Genomic DNA, 23117 nt, shown 5'->3' with positions numbered 1-23117 from the left:
TCCGTGTCTCGTATGTCTCCATCATAGGTAAAATGCAGGATGGAAATATGGAGAACAACCAGACCAAAGGTAACTGACTTTTATCTTACCGCCTGGTTTAAGCTCTTTTCCTTCCATGACGTAGTGCAGGTACCTGTCCATTAAACATGATGTCTGTTTGCACTGTTGTCGTCTCTTCTTCTGGCTCTTCTTACTAATCTGCCAGGGTCTCCTGATGATCTCTTGGTCTCTCTCTCTCTCTCTCTCTCTCTTGGTCTCTCTCTCTGTCTGTCTCTCTCTTGGTCTCTCTCTGTCTCTCTTTCTCTCTCTCGCTCTCTCTCTCTCTGTCTCTCTCTCTCTCTCTCTCTCCCTCTCTTGGTTTCTCTCTTTCTTGGTCTCTTTCTCTGTCCCTTAGTCTCTCTCTCTTGGTGTTTTTTCGACTGTATCTTCGGTATCCTGGACCGTGTCTCTGACTGTGCTTCAGGCTTTTGTGACTCAGTGCAAGGGTTGTCATGGGAATGCCATTCACTTCAAGTAAAGGTCAAAAATTAAATGGGTCCAACTAATCACAATGTTTTGAGTCAGAAATCCATCGAAATTAAATATAATTTTGCTGGGGAAACAAGGAGATATTGAATATTTAATTTTCCAATCATAGAGATGATACATTTGTAGTTAAGGCATGGCTGCATATCTTCTTAAGAACTGGCATTATATTAGGGTTAAAATATTGTACCAAGCAGGTTACTGATCATGTTAGCACAGACAACACTTAACATTCATCTCAAGAAGGGCAATTTCCTGGAACTTGGGTAAAGGTCTTTATGGTCGTCTTGTGGTTTCTGCTGTTTCTGAGCATATTTTGTGAAACTACAGGACATTTTCTTCCGGTACAATAGAGGGTGTGGAACTGTGTGCACTATAACTGTGTGTAGAGAGTCTGTTCTGTTTCTGGGCACTGAACTTCAGTTCATTGACTTTGTGCACTTCTATACCACAGTTCTGACAGATCAATGAACTGAACGTCACCTTCTGTATTCTGCTTATTGTCCAAGTTCTCTGATGAAAGATTCGACACTAATCTTCTTTTACTCATTTTACCTGAATACTAACAAGCTCAGAACCTAGAACTGACATTGTAGTTCACAATAAAAAAAAAAAAAACAGGATACTGGATTGGCTGTGAGTGCCTGCCTGACCCAAGGATTGTGCAGTGTTCGGACTTCCTGTCATCACAGTCTTCCCCCTGACTGTTGCAGTGAAGAAGCAGGACGGGGCCGCAGCGATGGAGATGCAGCCTCTCAAGAGCGCCGAGGGTGGCGAGGCCGACGAGAAGGAGAAGAAGAAGGCCAGCGGCTCGAAAAAAGAGAAGTCCGTCCTGCAAGGCAAGCTGACCAAGCTGGCCGTGCAGATCGGCAAAGCAGGTGAGTCCCCCAACACTTCACTGCTTGCCAAAGCAGTTTTTTTCCTCAGTTTTCTACACGCCTCGGTGAAAACGGACTGCCGGAGTTCACCAAGTGTTGTCTAACTTGAAAGAAAACGTTTTGGTCATATTCAATATTTTTAGCTCCGGTATAATACGTTTGCAATGTGTCACCCTAACCCTACTCTAACCTTAACTTTAACCTACCCCAACCCTAATCCTAAAGACTAACCCTTAACCCCAACCCTGACTCTAACCCTAAACACTAAACCCTAACCTTGATTTCTGTGTCCTACAGGTTTAGGCATGTCGGCCCTTACGGTCATCATTCTGGTACTCTACTTTGCTATCGACAACTTCGTTCTCCAGAAGAGACCGTGGCTTCCGGAATGCACACCAATCTACATCCAGTACTTTGTCAAGTTTTTTATCATTGGTGTCACCGTCCTGGTGGTGGCTGTTCCCGAGGGACTGCCCCTGGCCGTCACCATCTCCCTGGCCTACTCCGTCAAGGTACGGCCCCCGTGTTTGGTTTCCTGTGCTGAAGCCATGGGGCCCCGTGTGGTTAGGAGAGCCAGAACGTCCCATCATTGCTTCTTACTCATTTTCAGTGTTGTGAGTAACGACGTCATTTTGTCAGTAACGGGATAATATAATAAATTACTTTTCCTGTCGTTACAACGCCGTTGACGTTACTGGTCATTAAAAGCGGTGCGTTACTATATATTGATAAACTAACAGTAATATGAGCAGACCCCTGCCCAGGCTAGTGAGGAGTAACAGATCTCGATAGGTCACAGTTCTCGGTGTAATACCTGTGTAACTTAACAAGTCAGTAAGCGATTGGCTAAGACTGCGTTATGGTAGCCAATCAGAGCCAGTGTTGTTAGAAGAGGCAGAAATGGCGAGTCAGGAGCAAGCCGAAGAAAAATTAGCGTTTTCAAGGTGGCGATATAAACATTATTTAAGAAAATACTTGAAGTTCCTGAATGTCTACCAGACTGGGTATTTGATTAATTTAATTAAGAATAGAGGTTTTATTGTTAAGTTTACTTCTGTTGTGAACAAACCAGTTGTCTCAGGTTGAGAGAATTTAATTTAATTTGATAGATGTAAATGCACTTATATAGTGTAACTGTTTACTTTTGTTTTTGTTTTTTTTTACAAAGATTTTAAAGGATTTTATCCTGCACTGGTGTGTTGATGTGCAATAAATATCAAAAGTTTATTTTTTTCAAAAGTTTCTTTCTGATCTACTCATTTCAACTGACTGTGAAAACTGCTTTTTCAAAAAATCTTTATTCATTGGCATATAACTTTTTTAAAACTGTAATGCCAATAGTTACTTTCCCTGGTAACGAGTTACTTTTATTATAGAGTAATTCAGTTACTAACTCAGTTACTTTTTTTGAACAAGTAGTGAGTAACTATAACTAATTACTTTTTTAAAGTAACATTCCCTACACTGCTCATTTTAGACTCAAGAATATAAGACTGGTCAAGGTCACCTAGACTATGTCAGTATGTCAGTTTATTCCCTCTGTAATGTTTTCAATGCTTCAATGTACATCTGCAGAAAATGATGAAGGATAATAACTTGGTGCGCCATCTGGATGCTTGTGAGACCATGGGCAACGCTACCGCGATCTGTTCGGACAAGACTGGCACGCTGACCACTAACAGGATGACGGTGGTGCAGTGTTATGTGGGAGATGTTCACTACAAGGTCGTCCCAGACCCAGGCGCCATCCCACCCAAAACTCTGGACTTGCTGGTCAACTCTATATCCATTAATAGCGCCTACACGTCAAAAATCCTGGTAAGAAAGTCTTTCTGTCCATAAACTAGTTAATGACTCCCAGCACCATTATGAATAAAACGTTATGTGAGCAGTTGGCTGTAATATGTTCAGAACACAAGACCAGACAGATTAGCTAGTGTGAATGAGAGAGGAAATTTGAAAGACTTCTCACACCAAAAAGGTTTGAACTAGCCAGTGTTGGAAAATGTTGTTTGCGTCCAAATGTTGTAATAGAGTCACAGCACAAGGAATTTGTAATTTTGTTCTTTTAGCTCAGGGAGCTCAAAAATGGTTTTACATTTGGGGTTGGTGGCGAACGTAAACTATCGACCAGGGGGGGACTCATTTGGCTGTCTGCTACCTGTTTGTTGTTGCCATAGAGCAGGGGTACTCAACTGGCGGACCGCGGTCCGGATCCGGACCCGAACGCAGTCCTGTCCGGACCCAATCTCATTCCTGATTAAATGGATACGGACCAAAACAAAACCGTAACATTTATTTCAGGGCTATTGAAAAAACACTCCGTCACGAGTGTACGTTTGCCACCCCGCTCAACAACTTAAGCTGGGCGTACACTGTACGATATTTTAAATCGTGTACTCAGCTCCAGCTCAAACTGTACGACTAAATCGCAGGGTTTAAAAGTTCACAGCTCACGATTCATATACTCACACTATACGACCCGACGCTCTCATGCGATCTCACGAGGAGCGATTTGAATTTCAAACATGTTTGATATTCTTGCGACGCTGCGATTTCTGATCGGGAGTTGGTCGTGAGGTGTGAATCGCTCCTCGTTTACCTGTGTAAATTATACGATGCACGACACGCGATTGAGCCGAAACTCGGCCCGATCGCAAAAATAGTCGCACGAGTGAAAAATCGGCTGAAAATGGGCCAAAAATCGCACAGTGTACGCCCAGCTTTACGTTTGCCCCCCCCCCCGTTACGAGTGTACGAGGGTCAGCGCGGCGAAAATAACGTAATCGCTGAGGCTCCGCGTGTGCGCGAGTGCCTCGCGCGCTGTCGGTTCGCGAGGTCGTGCACCTCCCGAATTTTGTAACTTCGCGCGCGCCGCGCTTCAGCGCAATGAACAAAGTCACGTTTTCAGGGTTCATACACCTTTATAAGGTGGAGTTCAAGCACTTGTACGTCACTTTCAAGGTCCATTTCAATATTTCCCAGCATGTTAAACATAATTAAGTTAAATATTTATACATATACTCGAAATAATTCGCTTTTTATCACATTATTTAATGGTTGTTTATTTTAAAAACGCCCAATCTTCACGTCTTCACGTTCTCATGTTTCGTCCTGGAATTACAAGAGGCTCGTATTTGTTAACCTAATACAAGAGAACTATTCAGTCAGACAGATTTGTTGTGAAACCAAGTAGTTACAATTTCAAGCATTTTAAAGTACTTTAACCTAAATTCCAGCACTTTTCAAACCTGAAACACATAGCAACATTAAAATTGGTCAGGTAAATGTTCATTCCACTGTTTTGAGGGGTGTTTCTACCACATATCGTTTCGGACAAAACACCACAACCCCCCCCCCCCCCCCCCCCCCCGGACCTCAGGTCACAGGTATCTGCCAAAATTGGACCGCGGACAAATTTAGTTGAGTACGCCTGCCATAGAGGCAATCCCCAGCATCGTCTTGAGATCGCAGTGCGCGATTTCAAAATAAGAGCGGATAGCGCGATTGAAAAAAAAAACCTAGGAAAAAAAAAAAACACTTTTCAAAACAGCTCGCGGGCCAGACATAGATGGCCCGCAGGCCGCTATTTGAGTATGGGGGGTATAGATGCTTGAACGTCACAGAACAACAAACACAGTCAGCAATCAAATTGATAGAAATAATGGTTTAATGAAATTAAAATTATAGTAAATTAATAATTCAGTCAGTAAAATATATATTTACCATTTGCACAAGTTACAAAATTGATCCAATCCATTTGGTTCCATATCACATACACTATGGCCCAGTAAGAGCCGGCCTATTGTCCGGTGGTAAATCTTACCGCAGCTGGACGTTGGTAGAAGGATGAATGGTGTGTTAATAAGGCAGCGCTGGTTGAACTGGTTGAACACCTGGGGGCATGAACACTGGAAGAAAAATGAAACAGCTAATTTGATCCACCGTCCCTTGATATGCTGCAAATTAAGCTGCACATTCATTACAACGATCTTTCTCAAAATCACATTACAAAATCAATATGGAATAGACCAATTCAAAATTAGAAATGGTCCCAAGCTTAAAATACTAAATTAGATGTAACCTAAGATCCAAGCAGTTGCTCTGAATACATAGAAGCCAGGTCTAACAAGGGAGATGTCCTACATTTGACAGCCCCTAAATGAAATTTGATAATTGGAATAATAACTTTCTGGCCATCTGCTTTGGAATTTAGAGCTGCACATTTTGTCATGGGAGACAGATTCATTAAATGAATTTCTTTTAGTTTTTTATGGTTACATTTTGATCTAAAATTACCATCTGTGTGTTTGTACTATTGTCAACATATGCTTGTATATCATTCATATAATGAAGTGTCAAAGATTAATATTTAAACCTGCAATGTGCTGTCATATCAGGGTAATTTGATTTGATTCAATTATTCTGAATTATAATAAGCTGTAGAAAAAAAAAACGTTACAGTGGATTTGCTGTTTTCCAAATTTTTTTAAGCAATGAGCAATTGTCATTGAAAAAAATATACTACTGCATTTATTTCAGCTTGTTCAAAGTCCCACTGGATAAAAAGAATGCATAATACTGTTCCATGTATTGAGATTAATGTGGTAAATGTGGTAAAGTGTTCAGTTAGGACCAATATTAAACGGGCTTCTTAACGTGATCTCCCAGGGTTCCTATAGAAATGCTCCCTGTGTCTCAGTGTCTTGTATTCAGGAGAATTTGGAGCATCTTCTGTCTCTGTCCCAGCAGGGTTGCACTACTTATATAACTCAGCTGTGGAACCGGGCAGAGAAGCTTTGATAACCATACAAAGGCCTTTGATATCTACGCTGGTTCAGCCGTGTGCTTAATTGAGACTGCGGTCCTCACCACTATATCCTTAGAGAGGCACCCAAAGGCAGCAGCAGAGTCCCTCTGTAATATTTTAATGCAGCGTTATGTAATGGCCGCTTGTCCCACTCTTCACCCACCAGCCCTCGTTTCCTTTTTAGAAACCTTCCGCAGTCTTCGATGCAGCGCCATTTCTGTTTTTTTTCCCAGATTTTTTTTCTCCCTGTGATAAATCCAGTATCTCCGTGAAGACAGAAATACTCTGTCACCTGAGGTAAAAATTAGAATGGTGGCGGCAGGCTTAGGTGCGTGGAATGTGCCGTGCTCCTCCCGGATTTGTGTGCAGGCTTCTGCTGTGGCGGAAACTGTAACCCGGCTGCACGTGTAAATGGCACACACACTTTTCGGGCACAGAACGGCACAAATTAATGGCTTTTGACGGCAGATGATGGCCGTCGGATGGAAAGATGATTAAGAAACTGCAGAGTGTCTGTTTCTCCTGACTCCTGTGGTCTGTTTTGAAGAAAAAAAGATAATGTGAAGTTTTCTGAATGGACTCAGTTGCTTTGTTTGCCAACATTTAAAAAAGAACATAACTGCCCCAGATAATCAGGACTGCTGGCTATGAATACTTTCATATTCCTTGTTTACTCCAAGACGGTCATAAGTTTACATTTAAGGACTGCTTTGTACACATCCTGGCAATTGTAATATCTTTATATTACCAGGAAGGTATTACCAGAAATTCAGCAGTAGGTTTGGTGGTATGTTGTAATGAGAGCAGTGCTTGTGGGTTGAAGTTACATCGATACGCCGAGTCGTAGTCTGAGCTGTGTGCAGGTTTTCTGGGATGCCACTCTCGGGTTGTCCCGACAACCTGTCCTGTCTGACTGCCGGGGCCTCAGGAGACGTCAGCTTGATCACTGGTGTCACTTTGACTAAGGCCCATTAATCTTTGATCGAGGGTTAGGTGTACGTACGCAGCACCCCTGTGTTTTAGAGATGCCGGTGCTCCAGGTCATGGACTGGGTCATGTGTTTGGACGGCTGTATGTTTCAGGTGTGCTCCTCTGCCTCCTTGTTGAGCCAAGTTAGCTCAACGTTAGCTCCTGCCTTTTTAGCGAGATTTGTACCCAGAGACTTGTGCCAGAGAACTTTACAAATTGTTGACTTCCCAATCTTGCAGATATTCCAGAAATTTTTTTCTCCCACCTTTCTACACAGAACGTGGTGTGTGGAACATGTTGCAGTCAAAATCTCCAGTAACTGAAGTCATTGCTTTATCCAATTTGAAGTAGTGCAAGGCCATAAATAAGTCCTTAACAATGTGGGTCATTGTTTCCACCAATGTGGGCATTTGGGATTTGGCATTACTGTGTTGTCCAACATTACATTACTGGAGTGTAATGACTACTTCACCAACTAAAAATAGTGAATCCTTGTTGCCAGTTAAAAGGACACACGTGATTGATGTTAGGATTGTTGTTTCATACCATGGAATTCTGTTGGGGCACATTTCACACTTCTCTGTGTCAAGGTGAAATGACTTGCTGAGCAGCATGGAAGTGTGTCTTATATTTTGGACAAAGTTGCCTATCCGGCTGCAGCACCATGGGGCACGAGGCTCTCGCCAAACGCTCAGGCGCCATAGACTCACCATTTTTCGTTCCAGCCAATCAGGATTTGGTTTGGGTGGTTCGGTTCGTCTCCTGAACACGGGCCATGGAACGTTGAGGGGTGGAGAAATCAAAGTGGTGTGGTGAAAATCGCCTTATCAGGGAGGTGTGTGGGTTAGGGGACGTGGTGATGGTGGTGGGTGAGGGGTGGATGGGGTTGGGGGTGTTTGGGGAGGGGGGCGTGGCTAAATGGAGTGTCGAATGGGAGCGTGCGGAGCTGACGGGGAACGGTGCAGGAAAGAGGAAGTGTTCGTGCCAGCTCTCGGGCTGCCATATGCCAAGGGCTCGCAGGAGCGCCGGATGACTGGGGAGAGGCCAGCCGTTCGTCCGGCGTCGTGAGCCAGCCACTCTGTCCGGGTGCCTCGGCCAGCCACACCCTCACGTATGACCCAAGAAGTTTCGGGTGATCACAGTGGCACCAGTGGCAGTATAAAGAAAATGATCATTTGAATAGAGTCGAAAGGTGCTGACTCCCTTGAATTTAGCAGTGTTCTTTAATTTGAAAAATCTAAAGGGCTCCTCTCCAATTGTTCACACACACTTGCGTTAAAATGGGTTCATTATGCTGACCTACATCAGTGACCTTGAGGTTTAGCATTGGTACATGTACTTTGCATATAGATATAGAGAGTAATGAAAGGAAGCAATGGTCACTGAATTTTTGCATTTGTTTTGTTTGTTTTACATTCGGTGAGTAAAGTTTAAGTCTGTTCATCCATTTATGTAATTAATAGTCAGAACATCTCTAACATTTTGTTAGACACAATGTATAGTGTGTAGTGTCATTTTGTTTCAGATAGTAGCTCTTGCTTTGTTGATTAAGCCTAACTTTAATGTGAATAATAACTTTGTATGACAGGCAAACAGTCATTTATAGCTTAGTAATTAGTAAATGCTCATGTAATTCAAAAAAATAGGGAGATTTAGAATTTATTTATTAATTTAAGTTTTGGTTAAGCTTACTTTTAACACAAGCAATCATGTGTAACAGAGTCATCATACATGATCATGTATGTATGTTTGTGCACGTATGTGCACTGAAAAAAATAAAGCATTGGCTCAATGTAATAAAATTGAATTAATCAATCACACAATTTTTCTTTCATTGACTCAATCTAAAACTAAATTCATTTAGTCAAGAATTTAATTTTTTGGATTGAGTCAATAAAAAAATTCGTGTGATTGATTAATTCAATTTTATTACATTGAGCCAATGCTTTATTTTTTTTAGTGTGTAATTGATTAACATAAGAGTTAATTGAATACATGTGCCAATTGCATATGCTATATCAGGGATGGGCAACTTCCATGATAAAGAGGGCCAACATTTTTTCAGCCCTATTGTTGGAGGGCCACATGACCATGCACTTCAAATAATTGGATATGAAAGACACTACAAATTATTCTCAATAAGAACACATTTTAAATGAATTCAGATCTGTATGTTTATTGCACCAACATACATCTATTTTCTGCATATAAATGCATTAACATGTCCTTAATAAGCAACAAAGACAAAACATTTGCTTAATAAAAAAGTGCAAAAAGGAATTTGAACTCCTTCATATCAAAGAACTGTAACGCGTAGCACGCTGCGGAGCGAGGAGGCGGACACAAACACTGAGAAGAGCGAGATTTAATAAGGGGAATTCCATAGGCGAAGTCGTTTGTACAGGCACGGGTCAAAACGGGAGAGCCGTCCAAGTGGTCAACAGGACAGGCAGGAGTCGTAACAGGAGAGCCATTCACAACGGAGACGGAAAATACCAGAACAGAGATGACAGATAATCCACAAAACCGAACAAACCACAAATAACCGACAACCGGCGAAACACAGAGATACAAGTACACCGGACTAAACTAGACACAACTGAACACAATGACGACACGGGCGTGGCAGACAGAGGGAAACCAGGACAACAGACACGCAGGGCGGGATAACCGGGCAAGGAACAACACCAACACGGGAGAGGCCCTACGTGACAAGAACATAAAAGTCCGGCTCTATTGTTTTTTTCTTTTAATTATTAAATTATTATTGATCTATTTGCGGCCCGCACTGAGTGAGGACACACGGCTCGCGGGCCGCCAGTTGCCCATCCCTGTATATACATTTCTTTACACAAATTGAGAAATCCTACAAGTCTTTTCCTTACTGATGTTCTAAACGCACGCAATTAAAATCAATTTAGTGTTTTATTAATTGGTAGCATTGTATCTAATATATCTAAGATGTGGCTGACTTACTACAACACTTGACCTTGAGTAACCTCTGAAAAATATATTCATTATTTGGGTGTGTTGTCTGCTTTTGTCTTTTGGCTCATTCAGCCTCCAGATAAAGAAGGAGGTCTTCCCAAGCAGGTGGGCAACAAAACCGAATGTGGCCTGTTAGGACTGGTTCTTGACCTGAAGCGAGACTACCAGACCGTCCGGAACCAGATCCCAGAGGAGAAGCTTTATAAGGTGTACACGTTCAACTCGGTGAGAAAGTCGATGAGCACCGTAATTAAACTTCCAGATGGCAACTTCAGGATGTACAGCAAAGGAGCGTCTGAGATCGTCCTGAAGAAGTGAGATCCTTTTGGTCTTCATGTCCTTACGTTGCTTTATCTTAGCTTTGCGTACCTCTGCAGCAGTCGGCAGTTTCGTAGGACGAACCAGACACATGTGCAGGATAACGTTGCATCTACAGGCAGACGCAGTAGTAATTGCCTTCTTTTCAATTAATGTCAGCAGCTTATATGCTTGAAGTCGCGATCGGAGAACTCAAAAGTTGTGAAAAAACATTATTATATAGCATCAGAGTCATGATTATGTGTATGATGTTATTTTGCATTGTAAAATGATTTGGGATGAAGGGGCCTCTGGCTGTGGTGACGTTGGTGATGTTGTTGACGTTGGTGATGTTGGTCTAGGTGCAATCGAATTCTGAACGAAGTGGGCGAGCCCAGAGTGTTCCGGCCTCGAGACAGAGATGAGATGGTGAAGAAGGTGATCGAGCCCATGGCCTCTGATGGACTCAGAACCATTTGTGTGGCCTACCGTGACTTCCCTGGAAACCCAGAGCCCACCTGGGATGATGAAAACAACATTCTAACTGACCTGACTGCCATCTGCGTAGTTGGAATTGAAGATCCAGTCAGACCTGAGGTAGGGAGCTGCTCATTTTGGACATTCAGCATCTACAGTATAGCTGCTTGTCTTAGGACAGCCATCAGAAATATGAATCATATTAGTGAAATCTTCCAGGAAATAATATTAATGTTGCAGGATGTTAATGCAATGATGAGTAGACTACCTGCTCCCCACATTTATTGGTCATGTAATGATGCATCACTAAAAATGTTTACTTCTTGAAGATGTCACTCCTCAGTGACAGCGAGGATTAGCATTTGGATTAAGGATTAGCCATGTTAAATGTAATGTTAGACAGAACAGGCAGCTTCTTACTCCAAAAAAGATTTTGGCCATCTGCCCTCTGCACATTCTTTCTCTGCTCCCTTTGAGCACTAAAATGAATTTATTTCACTGCTGCATAATTCATCTTATTTGGTTTAACTGTCCACACCCCCATGTCCAGGACCACACCGCGAAATTGCCCATTTGCTGAAGATCTCTTAGAGGAAGCGGCATTTGGGAGGAATACAATTAGGACTGTAAGAAAGAAACAAAGCACTGTATTTGTGGTAATGTGACCTTGAATATACAGCTCTCAAATCTTTTTGAATGTAATGCCATTTGTTACAGTCTGGTAATCACTGTAATGGATGCATACGTGCATGTGGTGAAATAATTGGTTGTTATTAGTGTACTGTATATTGAGTATCCATTTTGGCAATTGATAGCATAATTGCTCAGTGAGGGGTCACTATTGAGGTGCGTTATTATAGGAAAAGAAACTGTAGAAGTTCATTTCAGAAATAACTGAGCAAATGACCTGCAAGTCTCATATAGCTGAATGAACTGTTATTGGGCAGATGTAGTCAGAGGCTTTATTTCCTGGCTTCAGACTCACCTCCCTCTGTTTGCTAATACATCACTAGACACCTGAGAATCTGTAAACAAATCCATTTGTGTTAAATGTCTAAGGTTACAAGTCACCTTCCTCTGCCACAGTCTATTATTAATGAAGCTCTTCCTCTTCTACTTGTTCCCAATGAGTTAAGTGGAACCTGACTGTAGTTTCCAAATGACTTGGTATCTTCCCAGAACAGCAGGGTCTTGTTTACGTGTCTAGACTGATCCCCACAATTCTGTTTCCATAGGTGATGTAATAAGGATTTCCTCAAATACTACTACTCTGCCTAAAAGACCTTGATTTAAACGACCAGATGTGATGTACACCATGTACACAATCCAGCAATGGCACAGTGAAAATGCTCACCTCAATTCATGCTTGATTTTTTAAATGAATGTCATAAGACCACATAGGCGCTCACCCTAACTCCCACAGCAGAGACGTCATTTGGCAACAATTTGTCCTTGTGCACATACTGTAAAAATGGAATTCCTCATTCCAATCCAAACATTTCCTGCATTTTCAGTCCTATGTTTCAGATTTCTGTGTGTCTTGGGCCTCACTTATATTCTCCTTCTGAGTTGTGACACGCACACTTTTGTCGCGATTATAATTCCCGTCTCGCCATTCTGCTGTTTTTTTTTTTGCTGACAGTCGACAGTTGGCTCGTTTTAACGACTCTGACATTGGACAGTGGATTTGCTTAAATCTTGCACCTTGGACTCGAGCCTATTTTCAGTATGACACGAACTGTATCAAAGTGCTGTCATTACAGATATTTATGCATCATCTCATGAATAACTTTTTTAAATCAAATTCAATTTATTCAACAAGAGTACAATTTTTCTTATAGCAGTATCTGGTACAGTGGTTTTAGAGTACATAGTGATTAAGGTATAGTGAATAGCTCAGGCCCATTGAATGACCTATAAGATCACCATGACCTTGGTGCACGTAAAAACACTTTTATTGATCTGCTCAAGTAAATCAGGCGTGATAAAAACACCTGGCACATGGCGCCATGGCGTGGCATTGAGCTGCAGAGCTGAACTCCAACAGCAGGCGGTACAGAGTATATCACATTACAGAATGTAACTTCAAGGTATGGACGCAGCATTTGATGAGGTTTGTTGTCGCACGTCTACGCTCTGGTGCCGTATCTCTCTGACTGGAGTGGCTTGGCGTCCCCAGGTGCCCGACGCTATCCGGAAGTGCCAACGTGCAGGCATCACGGTGAGAATGGTGACCGGAGACAACATCAACACAGCCAGAGCCATCGCCATCAAGTGTGGTATCATCCACCCTGGAGAGGACTTCCTGTGCATCGAAGGCAAAGAATTTAACCGGAGGATCAGGAACGAAAAAGGAGAGGTACTGCCCATTACAACGGAGGAACACGAGATGTTTGTTTGTTTGTTTGTTTTAGAGCTGTTGCCGACAGTTACTCCTCCAACAGGGCCATCTGGGTTTCCTGTTCACCAAAACAACTTTTTTAGAACAAGAGGTTTCATCTTTATCTGCAAAACCGGACCCCTGAGTGCTTTTGCTGTATTAACAACCATAGAGCCTAGTATTTTCTCAAAAAATACACACCTTTGTTTGGATGCTAACTATGCTGAAGCTGAACTGGGAGAACATTTTGCTACATGCATCTTTATTATTTGATGCGACGCTGGGCCATCAAGGTGACCAGTGACTCATCAGATGTTCTAAACGCGTGGCTGGGTATTGGCTTGGCGATGCTTGAGATAAGGTTCCCTGAACTGGGTTATTCGGTGGCTGATCAGCAATTAGCAAGAGCAATGTCCATGGCATAAGTCACTGTGACAAAACTGAACTGTGTAGACGGCTCCGAACAACATTAGGTCAGTTACATGACCTCATGTGGAAGCTGCTATGGCCATGGTAACGCAACAATGTCGTAACTGCGTTCAGGCCAGTTTACGGCTTGTGTGTAGTGATGGAAAAAATGCAATTTATAATCAGTGACTCTAACCAGAGCTTACGTGTTATTTGCAGGTTGAACAAGAACGCATTGATAAAGTGTGGCCCAAACTACGGGTATTAGCCCGATCCTCTCCAACAGACAAACACACTCTGGTTAAAGGTAAGAAACTGCGGTAACACTTTATATTAAGTGTTTACTTACTAATGGGAAGTAATGCATTAGTTAACATGAACAACACATGAAGTAACACATTAACAATAATTAACTAATGTTAATTAGTTAATGCTCGCACCTTTTTAGAGTTTTAGTGTTTTAGTTTGGAGCAAACGGGACTAATGAGCTAAAACAGTATGGACACACTTCAGTTCCTATGCTGATAGATTCTGGATATTTCCAAGTTACCCATTACTTATGTAGGTAAATCAGTACAATGTAATATATTTCTTTAAGGTCGCACCAAAAAAGGTGCAAGCAACAAAGAGCCAAAACAGGAGCCGCAACTGTTACATGTTTACTTAACGTTAGTTAATTATTGTTAATGTGTTACTTCATGTGTTGTTCATGTTAACTAATGTGTTACTTTAGGTTAGTAAGTGAATACTTATTGTAAAGTGTTACCGAAACTGTTATAACCTGTCCTTAAATATCCTGTAGTGGTTGGATACTGTCATGTCACTCAATGTAATGACATTGTGCTACAGGTTTAATTCAGGTGTAGACGTCGCTGTAGCAGGTCCACTAAAGCTGTGGAACACCCACTTGCTCCCATCACAGTAGATCACAGCTCCCATCACCTGCACTACGTGATGTGACATGACGTGTAGTTACACTTGTATAGTGCCTTTCTCAGTAGCCAAGCACACTTCTCAACCAACACACTGCACACTACACAACACTTTTACATCCAGTCAACACACTGTGGAGATGCACATAGTGAGCCGTCACACCGCAGGGAGATTACACTGGGAGTGGGAACGGAGGGGTGATGACACCGCTCCCTCTCAGAGCACCGTCCATCGCTGGGCACACAGTCACACACACACACACACACACACACACACACACACACACACACACACACACACACACACACACACACACATACACACACACACACACACACACACACACACACACACACACACACACACACACACACACACACACACACACGTCCAGTTCTTTACCTGACCTCCATCTTTTTTGACTGTGGGAAGAAACTGCAGACACTGCAAACACTGCAAACTGCAGACACTAAAGTCACACAGACACTGAGAGAATGTGGGAACTCCACCCAGACAGTGTGATGTAGAACTGAACTCCACCCAGACAGGGACATGAGTGGGATGTAGAACTGAGCTCCACCCAGACAGTGTGATGTAGAACTGAACTCAACCCAGACAGGGACATGAGTGTGATGTAGAACTGAGCTCCACCCAGACAGTGTGATGTAGAACTGAACTCAACCCAGACAGGGACATGAGTGTGATGTAGAACTGAACTCCACCCACATGTTGCTCTTTAAAGTGCTTCACGTGTTACACCTGCTGAGCATCTGTTTTTGTTTTTTCAAGTAATCCTCTAAATCACTATGATCACTATGTAAAATAAATTACAATTCAGTTGCTCCATACAACCCATTTACTTGTGTACTGTGTACCATGGAGTTAATATATATTTGAAATGTTACATAACTCTGGCGAAGTTGCCACAAAGCAGCTATGAAGGCATAATAATGCCTCAGTGATGCGTCATTCTCTCAGGTATCATCGATAGCACCATGGTGGAACAGAGACAGGTGGTCGCTGTAACCGGTGATGGGACCAACGATGGACCCGCTCTGAAGAAAGCAGACGTGGGCTTTGCCATGGTAGGTGTCACTGCACCCCCTGAATCCCGTTAGACGCGCTTGTCTGGTATGCTGAGCTCTCATCTTGAAGCAGAAAAGGAGGCCATGATGTTGTAATTCAGCCTCCCAGTCTGTGTCTGTTCCTCCTGTGCTACCCAAACTCATGCTGTCCTCATTTCCCAGCTAGCGTCACGCTGACACGCACCATCACGCCATCCCTTAATTTTTTTTTTTTTGCTTAAAGCGCAGGATTGCCCCCTAGTGTGAGCTTTGGGTAATGCCTCAAATATGCTCATGGCACCAACATTTGTCCTTTCCAGTCCTTCTTATTTTTGGTCAATCTTTTTGCGGTTTTGCATTTACAGTGTCCTTCCACCTCAATGCTGTTGTTTGCTGGGCTGCATCTGTCAACTTTGCTTTTACGCTTTTTCTCTTGGTGGCGGCTGCTCACTCTGTCTCTCCTGTTTTATTCTCTCAGTCTGTGGTGCTTTGATTCCAGCAGTTGCCTTTTCTTTGAGTCCAACTGTCAGGCAGTCATGGCCTGGTGGTTAGGGAACTGGTCTTGTGACCGGAGGGTCATGGGTTCGATTCCCAGACCTTAGGCCATGACTGAGGTGCCCCTGAGCAAGGCCCTTAACCCTCAATTGCTCACTTGTATAAAAAATGAGATAAAAATGTAAGTCGCTCTGGATAAGGGCATCTGCCAAAATGCCGTAAATGTAAATGTAAATTCTCTCTGTGCGGATGTCGGAATCCTTCAATCCCTTGGATCTGAGGAGACACACCTAAATGGCTTGGCAGCAACATGTGATAACATGGCACCCCTCTGTGACAGGGAATCGCTGGCACTGATGTGGCCAAGGAGGCCTCGGATATCATCTTGACGGACGACAACTTCAGCAGCATCGTGAAGGCCGTGATGTGGGGCCGCAACGTCTACGACAGCATCTCCAAGTTCCTGCAGTTCCAGCTCACCGTCAACGTGGTGGCCGTGATCGTGGCCTTCACCGGAGCCTGCATCACGCAGGTTAGTCAGCTCTGTACTAGACCCAACAGCAGCTAATCGCCTATATAGTCTCCCTGTGTCAACAGTGTCTTAAAGCATCTTCAAATCTAACAGTGGTCACTGTAAAACCAGACCAAATCATGTGTAATCTGTAGTTCAAATGAAACACAGGTACACCTGTGATCTTAATATGGCCTTAGGTACACAAGGCACAATATTTTAAGGCCAATGGCCCACATCTAGTTCTCTAAGACTTTCTTTCATTTCCTTGAGGAACACTGGCCTAATAAAAACTCAATGTTACTCCTGAAAGCAGGTTATCAACTTATAAATCCACTTCTGTGACTAACTTTCTATGAGGTTTGGATCAGAGGTGGAAAGAGTACTGAAAAATTGTAATTGAGTAAGAGTATCATTACTTTGCCTAAAATCTACTCAGAGTAAAAGTAACATTACCCATCTCAAAATTTACTCAAGTAAAAGTACAAAATTACTTCATTTAAAATGTAATTTGAGTAAAAGTTACTTAGTTACTTTCAGTTATTTAATGCATGGATGAATCATGAACCAAATTCAGCACAAGTTGTTTTAATCGATTTCCAAGTGTATTTAAGTGCACATCCACACTTGCAAAAAGATCAGCTGGGCTCAGGAACATACTTCCTCACAGCACAAGGACAGTCACAACCTGTACCATAAAGTGCAAACAATTTTCAGTCCTATTGTCCAACGGACAACACTATGATAAGATTAAAGAAATTGAAATTACAAATTATTCAAAAAACAAAATGCACACAAAATTAAGTGCCCACAAGATGCCACAAATCAAACTAAAATGCAACAGGATTCCACTACTCACAATAAAATGCCCACAGGATCCCACATCAAAAATAAAAAAATGCTCATAGGATCCCACAATTTAAAAGTAAGTGCTCACAGGATCCAACTATTCAAAATACAGTGCCCACCGGATCCCACTATTCACAATAAAATGCCCACAGGTTGCCATAACATAATTAGTTACTTTCCACCCCTGGTTTGGATCTTGTCAAAACCTGATGGTTAGCAGTGTTAAATCATGCACGTGAATATTAGCGTTTATTTCCAGGATAATTCCTGTCGTAGGCATAACATACCTTCACATTTAGGGTCAGAAGAGATTGTTGCAAGTAGGGGTGGAAAGTAACTAATTACATTTACTCACATTACTGTAATTGAATACTTTTTATGAGTAATTTGTAATTTTCTGAGTAGTTTTTGAAATATGTAATTTTTACTTTTACTTGAGTAAATTTTGACCCAAGTAGTTTTACTTCACTACATTTGAACGGCCTCACATTACTGAGTAAAAAAATATTGATGGTGAAAAATTAAATGCGGGCAGAAATTAAAACTTTGAGTCCCAGAACTGAAGGCCAATTGCATGGCCTTGCCTTGCGCACGCCCTTTTCATTGTCTCATAATCAGGTCGTAATCTCGTGCACGTTTTTTCCAAAAGGATGAGATTGTTCTATCTTTAAATCTTCTATCCATCAGGTTCTGTGGGATCCTGTGGACATTTTATTGTGAAAAGTGGAATCCAGTGGGCACTGTATTTTGAATAGTTGGATCCTGTGAGCATTTTAAATAGTGGAATCCTGTGCACATTTTGTTTTATTTTGAGATGTGGGATCCTGTGGTCATTTTATATTTTATGTTGAGTTGTGGCAACCTGTGGGCATTTTATTGTAAATAGTGGGATACGGTGGGCACTGTATTTTGAATAATTGGATCCTGTGAGCACTTAACTTTTAAATTGTGGGATCCTATGAGCATTTTTTTATTTTTGATGTGGGATCCTGTGGGCATTTTATTGTGAGTAGTGGAATCCTGTTGCATTTTAGTTTGATTTGTGGCATCTTGTGGGCACTTAATTTTGTGTGCATTTTGTTTTTTGAATAATTTGTAATTTCAATTTCTTTATTCTTATCATAGTGTTGTCCGTTGGACAATAGGACTGAAAATTGTTTGCACTTTATGGTACAGGTTGTGACTGTCCTTGTGCTGTGAGGAAGTATGTGCCTGAGCCCAGCTGATCTTTTTGCAAGTGTGGATGTGCACTTAAATACACTTTGAAATCGATTAAAACAACTTGTGCTGAATTTGGTTCATGATTCATCCATGCATTAAATAACTGAATGTAACTAAGTAACTTTTACTCAAATTACATTTTAAATGAAGTAATTTTGTACTTTTACTTGAGTAAATCTTTTTGCAAGTGTGGATGTGCACTTAAATACACTTTGAAATCGATTAAAACAACTTGTGCTGAATTTGGTTCATGATTCATCCATGCATTAAATAACTGAAAGTAACTAAGTAACTTTTACTCAAATTACATTTTAAATGAAGTAATTTTGTACTTTTACTTGAGTAAATTTTGAGATGGGTAATTTTACTTTTACTCTGAATAGATTTTAGGCAAGGTAATGATACTTTTACTCAATTCCAATTTTTCAGTACTCTTTCCACCTCTGGTTGCAAGTATATGTCAAATTGTTTATGTTGATCTGGCTGATTTCAAATGAATGACATACTAAACGTCAAATTTATATTTAAAATCAATGTTGACCTTGCTTATTATGACTTTTTCATTGTGAAGATTGTATCTCAGTTAGCAAATGGTAGAATGGGCTATCAAAGTAGCAGAATATACAGGTATTTCTCTGTCCTGAGCTTTTAGTGGAAAACTTAATTGAGGTATTATATCAACCTAAACCTGGCCCCTATAAATCTGTAAGACCCCAAGACCTTCTAAATATTCAATTGATCTTTCCTGTTAGTTTTGGAACCACACTCCTAGACACTGTCATATGGCTATAGTTTCTATAAACTTGTGGACAAAATGGTGGAGTAATTTATTAAACTAAACTGGAGTCACCGTATTCCTTGTGGACAACCGCTAGTGTCCAACTCCACCTCATTATCTCATGAGTGGACTGTCCTCGTAGGATTCTCCCTTGAAAGCTGTTCAGATGCTGTGGGTTAACCTGATCATGGACACCTTCGCATCTCTGGCGCTGGCCACCGAGCCCCCGACCGAATCTCTGCTCATGCGGAAACCGTACGGACGCAACAAGCCTCTCATCTCCCGCACCATGACCAAGAACATCCTGGGCCATGCCGTCTATCAGCTCATCATCATCTTCACGTTGCTGTTCGTTGGTATGTGATTCTCATAGTGACATATATATTTAGCCATTTTGAGGGAAAATTTGATGTACGTTAATTCTTACGTTATTAAGTGTGTGTGGAAAGTGAAATGGTGACCTGGCTGTGTCTGGCTGTGCCTGGCTGTACCTGGCTGTACCTGGCTGTGGCTGGCTGTGCCTGGCTGTGCTGTCTAGCTTGGCTCATGTTTACCTCCTGTTGGTTCTTGACTCGAGTCCCAAGCATGGTAGCTGTCATTAGCCATTGTCACAATATGAAAATAAAAGTGGATAAGGTGTTTGTTTGTGTTTTAATTGTCACCATATAACTTGTAATTAGGAAAGCATTTAAACAGCAATATGTGTTCTCTTTGACCACTGGATACTTGTACTGTGCAGGAAGGATTGTGATTGTGTTTTGGCCACTGACTATGTGTCTTTACCGCCATGTTTGTGTAGGCGAACGCCTGTTTGATGTAGACAACGGCAGGAATGCCCCACTGCATGCACCACCGTCTGAGCACTACACCATCATCTTCAACACATTCGTCATGATGCAGCTGTTTAATGAGATCAACGCTCGCAAGATCCATGGTGAGAGGAACGTCTTTGAGGGCATCTACAGGAACCCCATCTTCTGTTCCATTGTCCTGGGGACATTTGGCATTCAGGTAGCGGCAAGCGCCACACCCACAATGCCCACAATGCTTCTCCCCACAATGCCCAACAATGCTTCTCCCCACAATGCCCAACAATGCTTCTCATTGAAAGACGGGACTTCCGTCACTAGCTTACATAAGCTTCACTCTGTGCTATACAGTTTCAGCGGTGCAATTGAAAACGACCTAGGTGAACATTTTGCTCTCAAATTTCAGCGACTAAAGATTTTAATTGTGGTATGCTTGCTGTGATTATTTGTTAAGAGCTCTTAAATCCTTTTTAGGACTCATGAGGTGAAAATTACCCAGGTAATTTGGGCTCATTTCTTCAACGTTTTAGATTGTGATTGTGCAGTTTGGCGGGAAACCATTCAGCTGCTCTCCTCTTGACACGGAAAAATGGATGTGGTGCGTGTTCCTCGGGTTGGGAGAGCTGGTCTGGGGGCAGGTAACTCACCACTGCATCACATTCCAATAGGGGGCCCTTCCGAAGTTGAAGCTGGACGCTTCGAATCTTACCAACATGCAACCGACACCGTCCTCTGTTTCAGGTGATTTCAACCATCCCGAACAACAAGCTCAGGTTCCTGAAAGCGGCCGGTCAGCTGACGCAAAAGGACGACATGCCCGAGGAGGAGATGAACGAGGATCAGGAGGAGATCGACCACGCGGAGAGAGAGTTACGGCGAGGCCAGATCCTCTGGTTCCGTGGCCTCAGTAGAATCCAGACTCAGGTAAGCCACCACTGTCCAAGACGCTGCCTTAACGAGTGCGTTGCCTGCATGCATTACGCGACTTTATAGTAAAATGTATGAGTGAAGTTTTGTTAAACTGTGCATTGTGTGATTTGGATGCAAATGAATGTTGTAAGGCGACACTGGTAGTAATTCTATGGTCTTTAATTAGCTCTTTTCATCGAGCGCAAAACCTTGAAGAACTAAAGTACACGAGTGTAGTCAACCTGATTATTAAATAATTCTCAAATACTAAAACGAAATGGAAAGACTTGGTGCATAAAGGCTAGCCTAAAAAAACAACATTCAATCAGGATTTAAAAACACATTTGCATTCCTAACATTCTTTAATGTAGATTAAAACAGTGTCTTGTTATACACAGCAACTATTAGAAGCTGTAAAAAATGTTTTATTTAAAACCCTTAAAATTATTTAAAAGCTCTTTGAACTCTAGTAACACAAAGATAAGGACCGTTTTCACCGAGTACTCAACCAGCATCAGCTGTGTGATGTCCTGTCAATATGAAACCCTAAATTAGAATGCTTGAAGAAAATGTAAGAACAGATGTTTGCATGATGTGGATGGTGCATTCAGTTGAACTTCTGAGAATCCCCCATGTTAGCAGTGCTTCATAAAATCCTGCAGTGAGGTCTACCTCCAGAGGACAGCAATCGGAGATGTTGGGACAGACGTTCTTTTGCCACCAACACACGGTTAGGCTGCAGAAAACGGACTTCAATATAAAGCATCGCCACTCCAGTTCTGTTTTCAGCCCAAGCCACTTAAATTTATGACAACAAAGCCCTTTAAATTGAGTTTCTAGCCAATGGCACCCTTCTTTGAACAAAAAGGACCGCCCCCCATTACCACATCCAGTCAAGTCACTGTACCCTTGAGCTTCTCTCAACCAAACTGTGGTGTATCTCTGTACCCTGTTGCAGATCGAGGTTGTGAACACGTTCAAGAGTGGGACTTCCTTTCAGGGCTCGCTGAGGCGCCAGTCCTCCACCGCCAGCCAGAACCAGGATGTAACCAATGTTTCTAGTCCTAGTCACATGTCCTTGTCCAATGCCATTTCTTCTCCTACCAGCACTGCTACTGTTCCCGCTGGCCGTGAGTGACAACTTCCTGTGTGCTTGTCAGAGATGCCCTCTGACCCCCCAGAACTCCACCCCTCTGAGCTCGAAGCCAGTTACAGAGATGCCAACAACAGATTATCAACCGCAACAAACCAAAACTTGGACATAGTTTTGATTTTGTTTGTGGGTACTTTGTAAACATAAATTACATTGATTTCCCATTTTAGTTCAGATGTTCAGTATTAATGCCTTAAAAAAAAAACACAAAAATGACTTCTGAAAATCTGAAAATGTTTTCTAGCAGTGGAATAGCAAGTGTATAGCCATTCACCTTATCACCAGAGGGCATCTGTGACTCTGTTTTATGCTTCTACCTATTGTCTGATATTCTACCCTTACTCGTCTTTAAACTATATATCTCTATTAATGGCTTAGCTCCTTCCTCAGAGGAACTCAGTGTCCCGTCTGTTTGTCTCCCCCAGAGTGCTAAGAACCAAGGACTAAACATTCATCCCACGGCGTGAATTTCAGGTTGTGAGTCCCTCTCCACTGTCCGTCGCAAAAAAAAAGCATATATATATATGTATATATATATATTGATGTGAACTAATATTCTACAAACAAACTCACAAGGCTGGGTAAACATTCAAGTATAAGCCAACTGTATCATCTTTCTGAGCCACAGTCAGACCTGTTTACCAAAAAGAAAACGTTTGGCTG

General features: G+C 42.1%; 1 protein-coding gene across 13 annotated transcripts in view; it reads left to right on the top strand.

The window, feature by feature from the left end:
* The window catches only part of atp2b2 (ATPase plasma membrane Ca2+ transporting 2), a 111433-nt gene that overhangs the window by 83568 nt on the left and 4748 nt on the right, over nucleotides 1-23117 (top strand). For 8 of the 13 annotated variants that reach the window (XM_077009936.1, XM_077009927.1, XM_077009953.1 and 5 more), the window contains 14 exons: nucleotides 28-69; nucleotides 1239-1403; nucleotides 1701-1915; nucleotides 2979-3221; nucleotides 10243-10484; nucleotides 10830-11064; nucleotides 13124-13303; nucleotides 13952-14039; nucleotides 15644-15750; nucleotides 16565-16756; nucleotides 19726-19939; nucleotides 20383-20594; nucleotides 20923-21030; nucleotides 21134-21316. In XM_077009936.1, coding sequence (XP_076866051.1) covers nucleotides 28-69; nucleotides 1239-1403; nucleotides 1701-1915; nucleotides 2979-3221; nucleotides 10243-10484; nucleotides 10830-11064; nucleotides 13124-13303; nucleotides 13952-14039; nucleotides 15644-15750; nucleotides 16565-16756; nucleotides 19726-19939; nucleotides 20383-20594; nucleotides 20923-21030; nucleotides 21134-21316 — 2426 coding nt within the window. Of the gene's footprint in view, nucleotides 1-27; nucleotides 70-1238; nucleotides 1404-1700; nucleotides 1916-2978; nucleotides 3222-10242; nucleotides 10485-10829; nucleotides 11065-13123; nucleotides 13304-13951; nucleotides 14040-15643; nucleotides 15751-16564; nucleotides 16757-19725; nucleotides 19940-20382; nucleotides 20595-20922; nucleotides 21031-21133; nucleotides 21317-22259; nucleotides 22432-22879; nucleotides 22932-23117 lie in introns of all 13 variants that reach the window. The other 5 variants (XM_077009995.1, XM_077009986.1, XM_077010025.1 and 2 more) reach the window with 5 other exon arrangements.

The sequence above is a fragment of the Brachyhypopomus gauderio genome, chromosome 1 (genome assembly GCF_052324685.1).
Source record: "Brachyhypopomus gauderio isolate BG-103 chromosome 1, BGAUD_0.2, whole genome shotgun sequence".
NCBI lineage: Eukaryota > Metazoa > Chordata > Actinopteri > Gymnotiformes > Hypopomidae > Brachyhypopomus > Brachyhypopomus gauderio.
The sequence above is the reverse complement of the archived record's forward strand: the minus strand, read 5'-3'. Positions and strand labels throughout refer to the sequence as shown.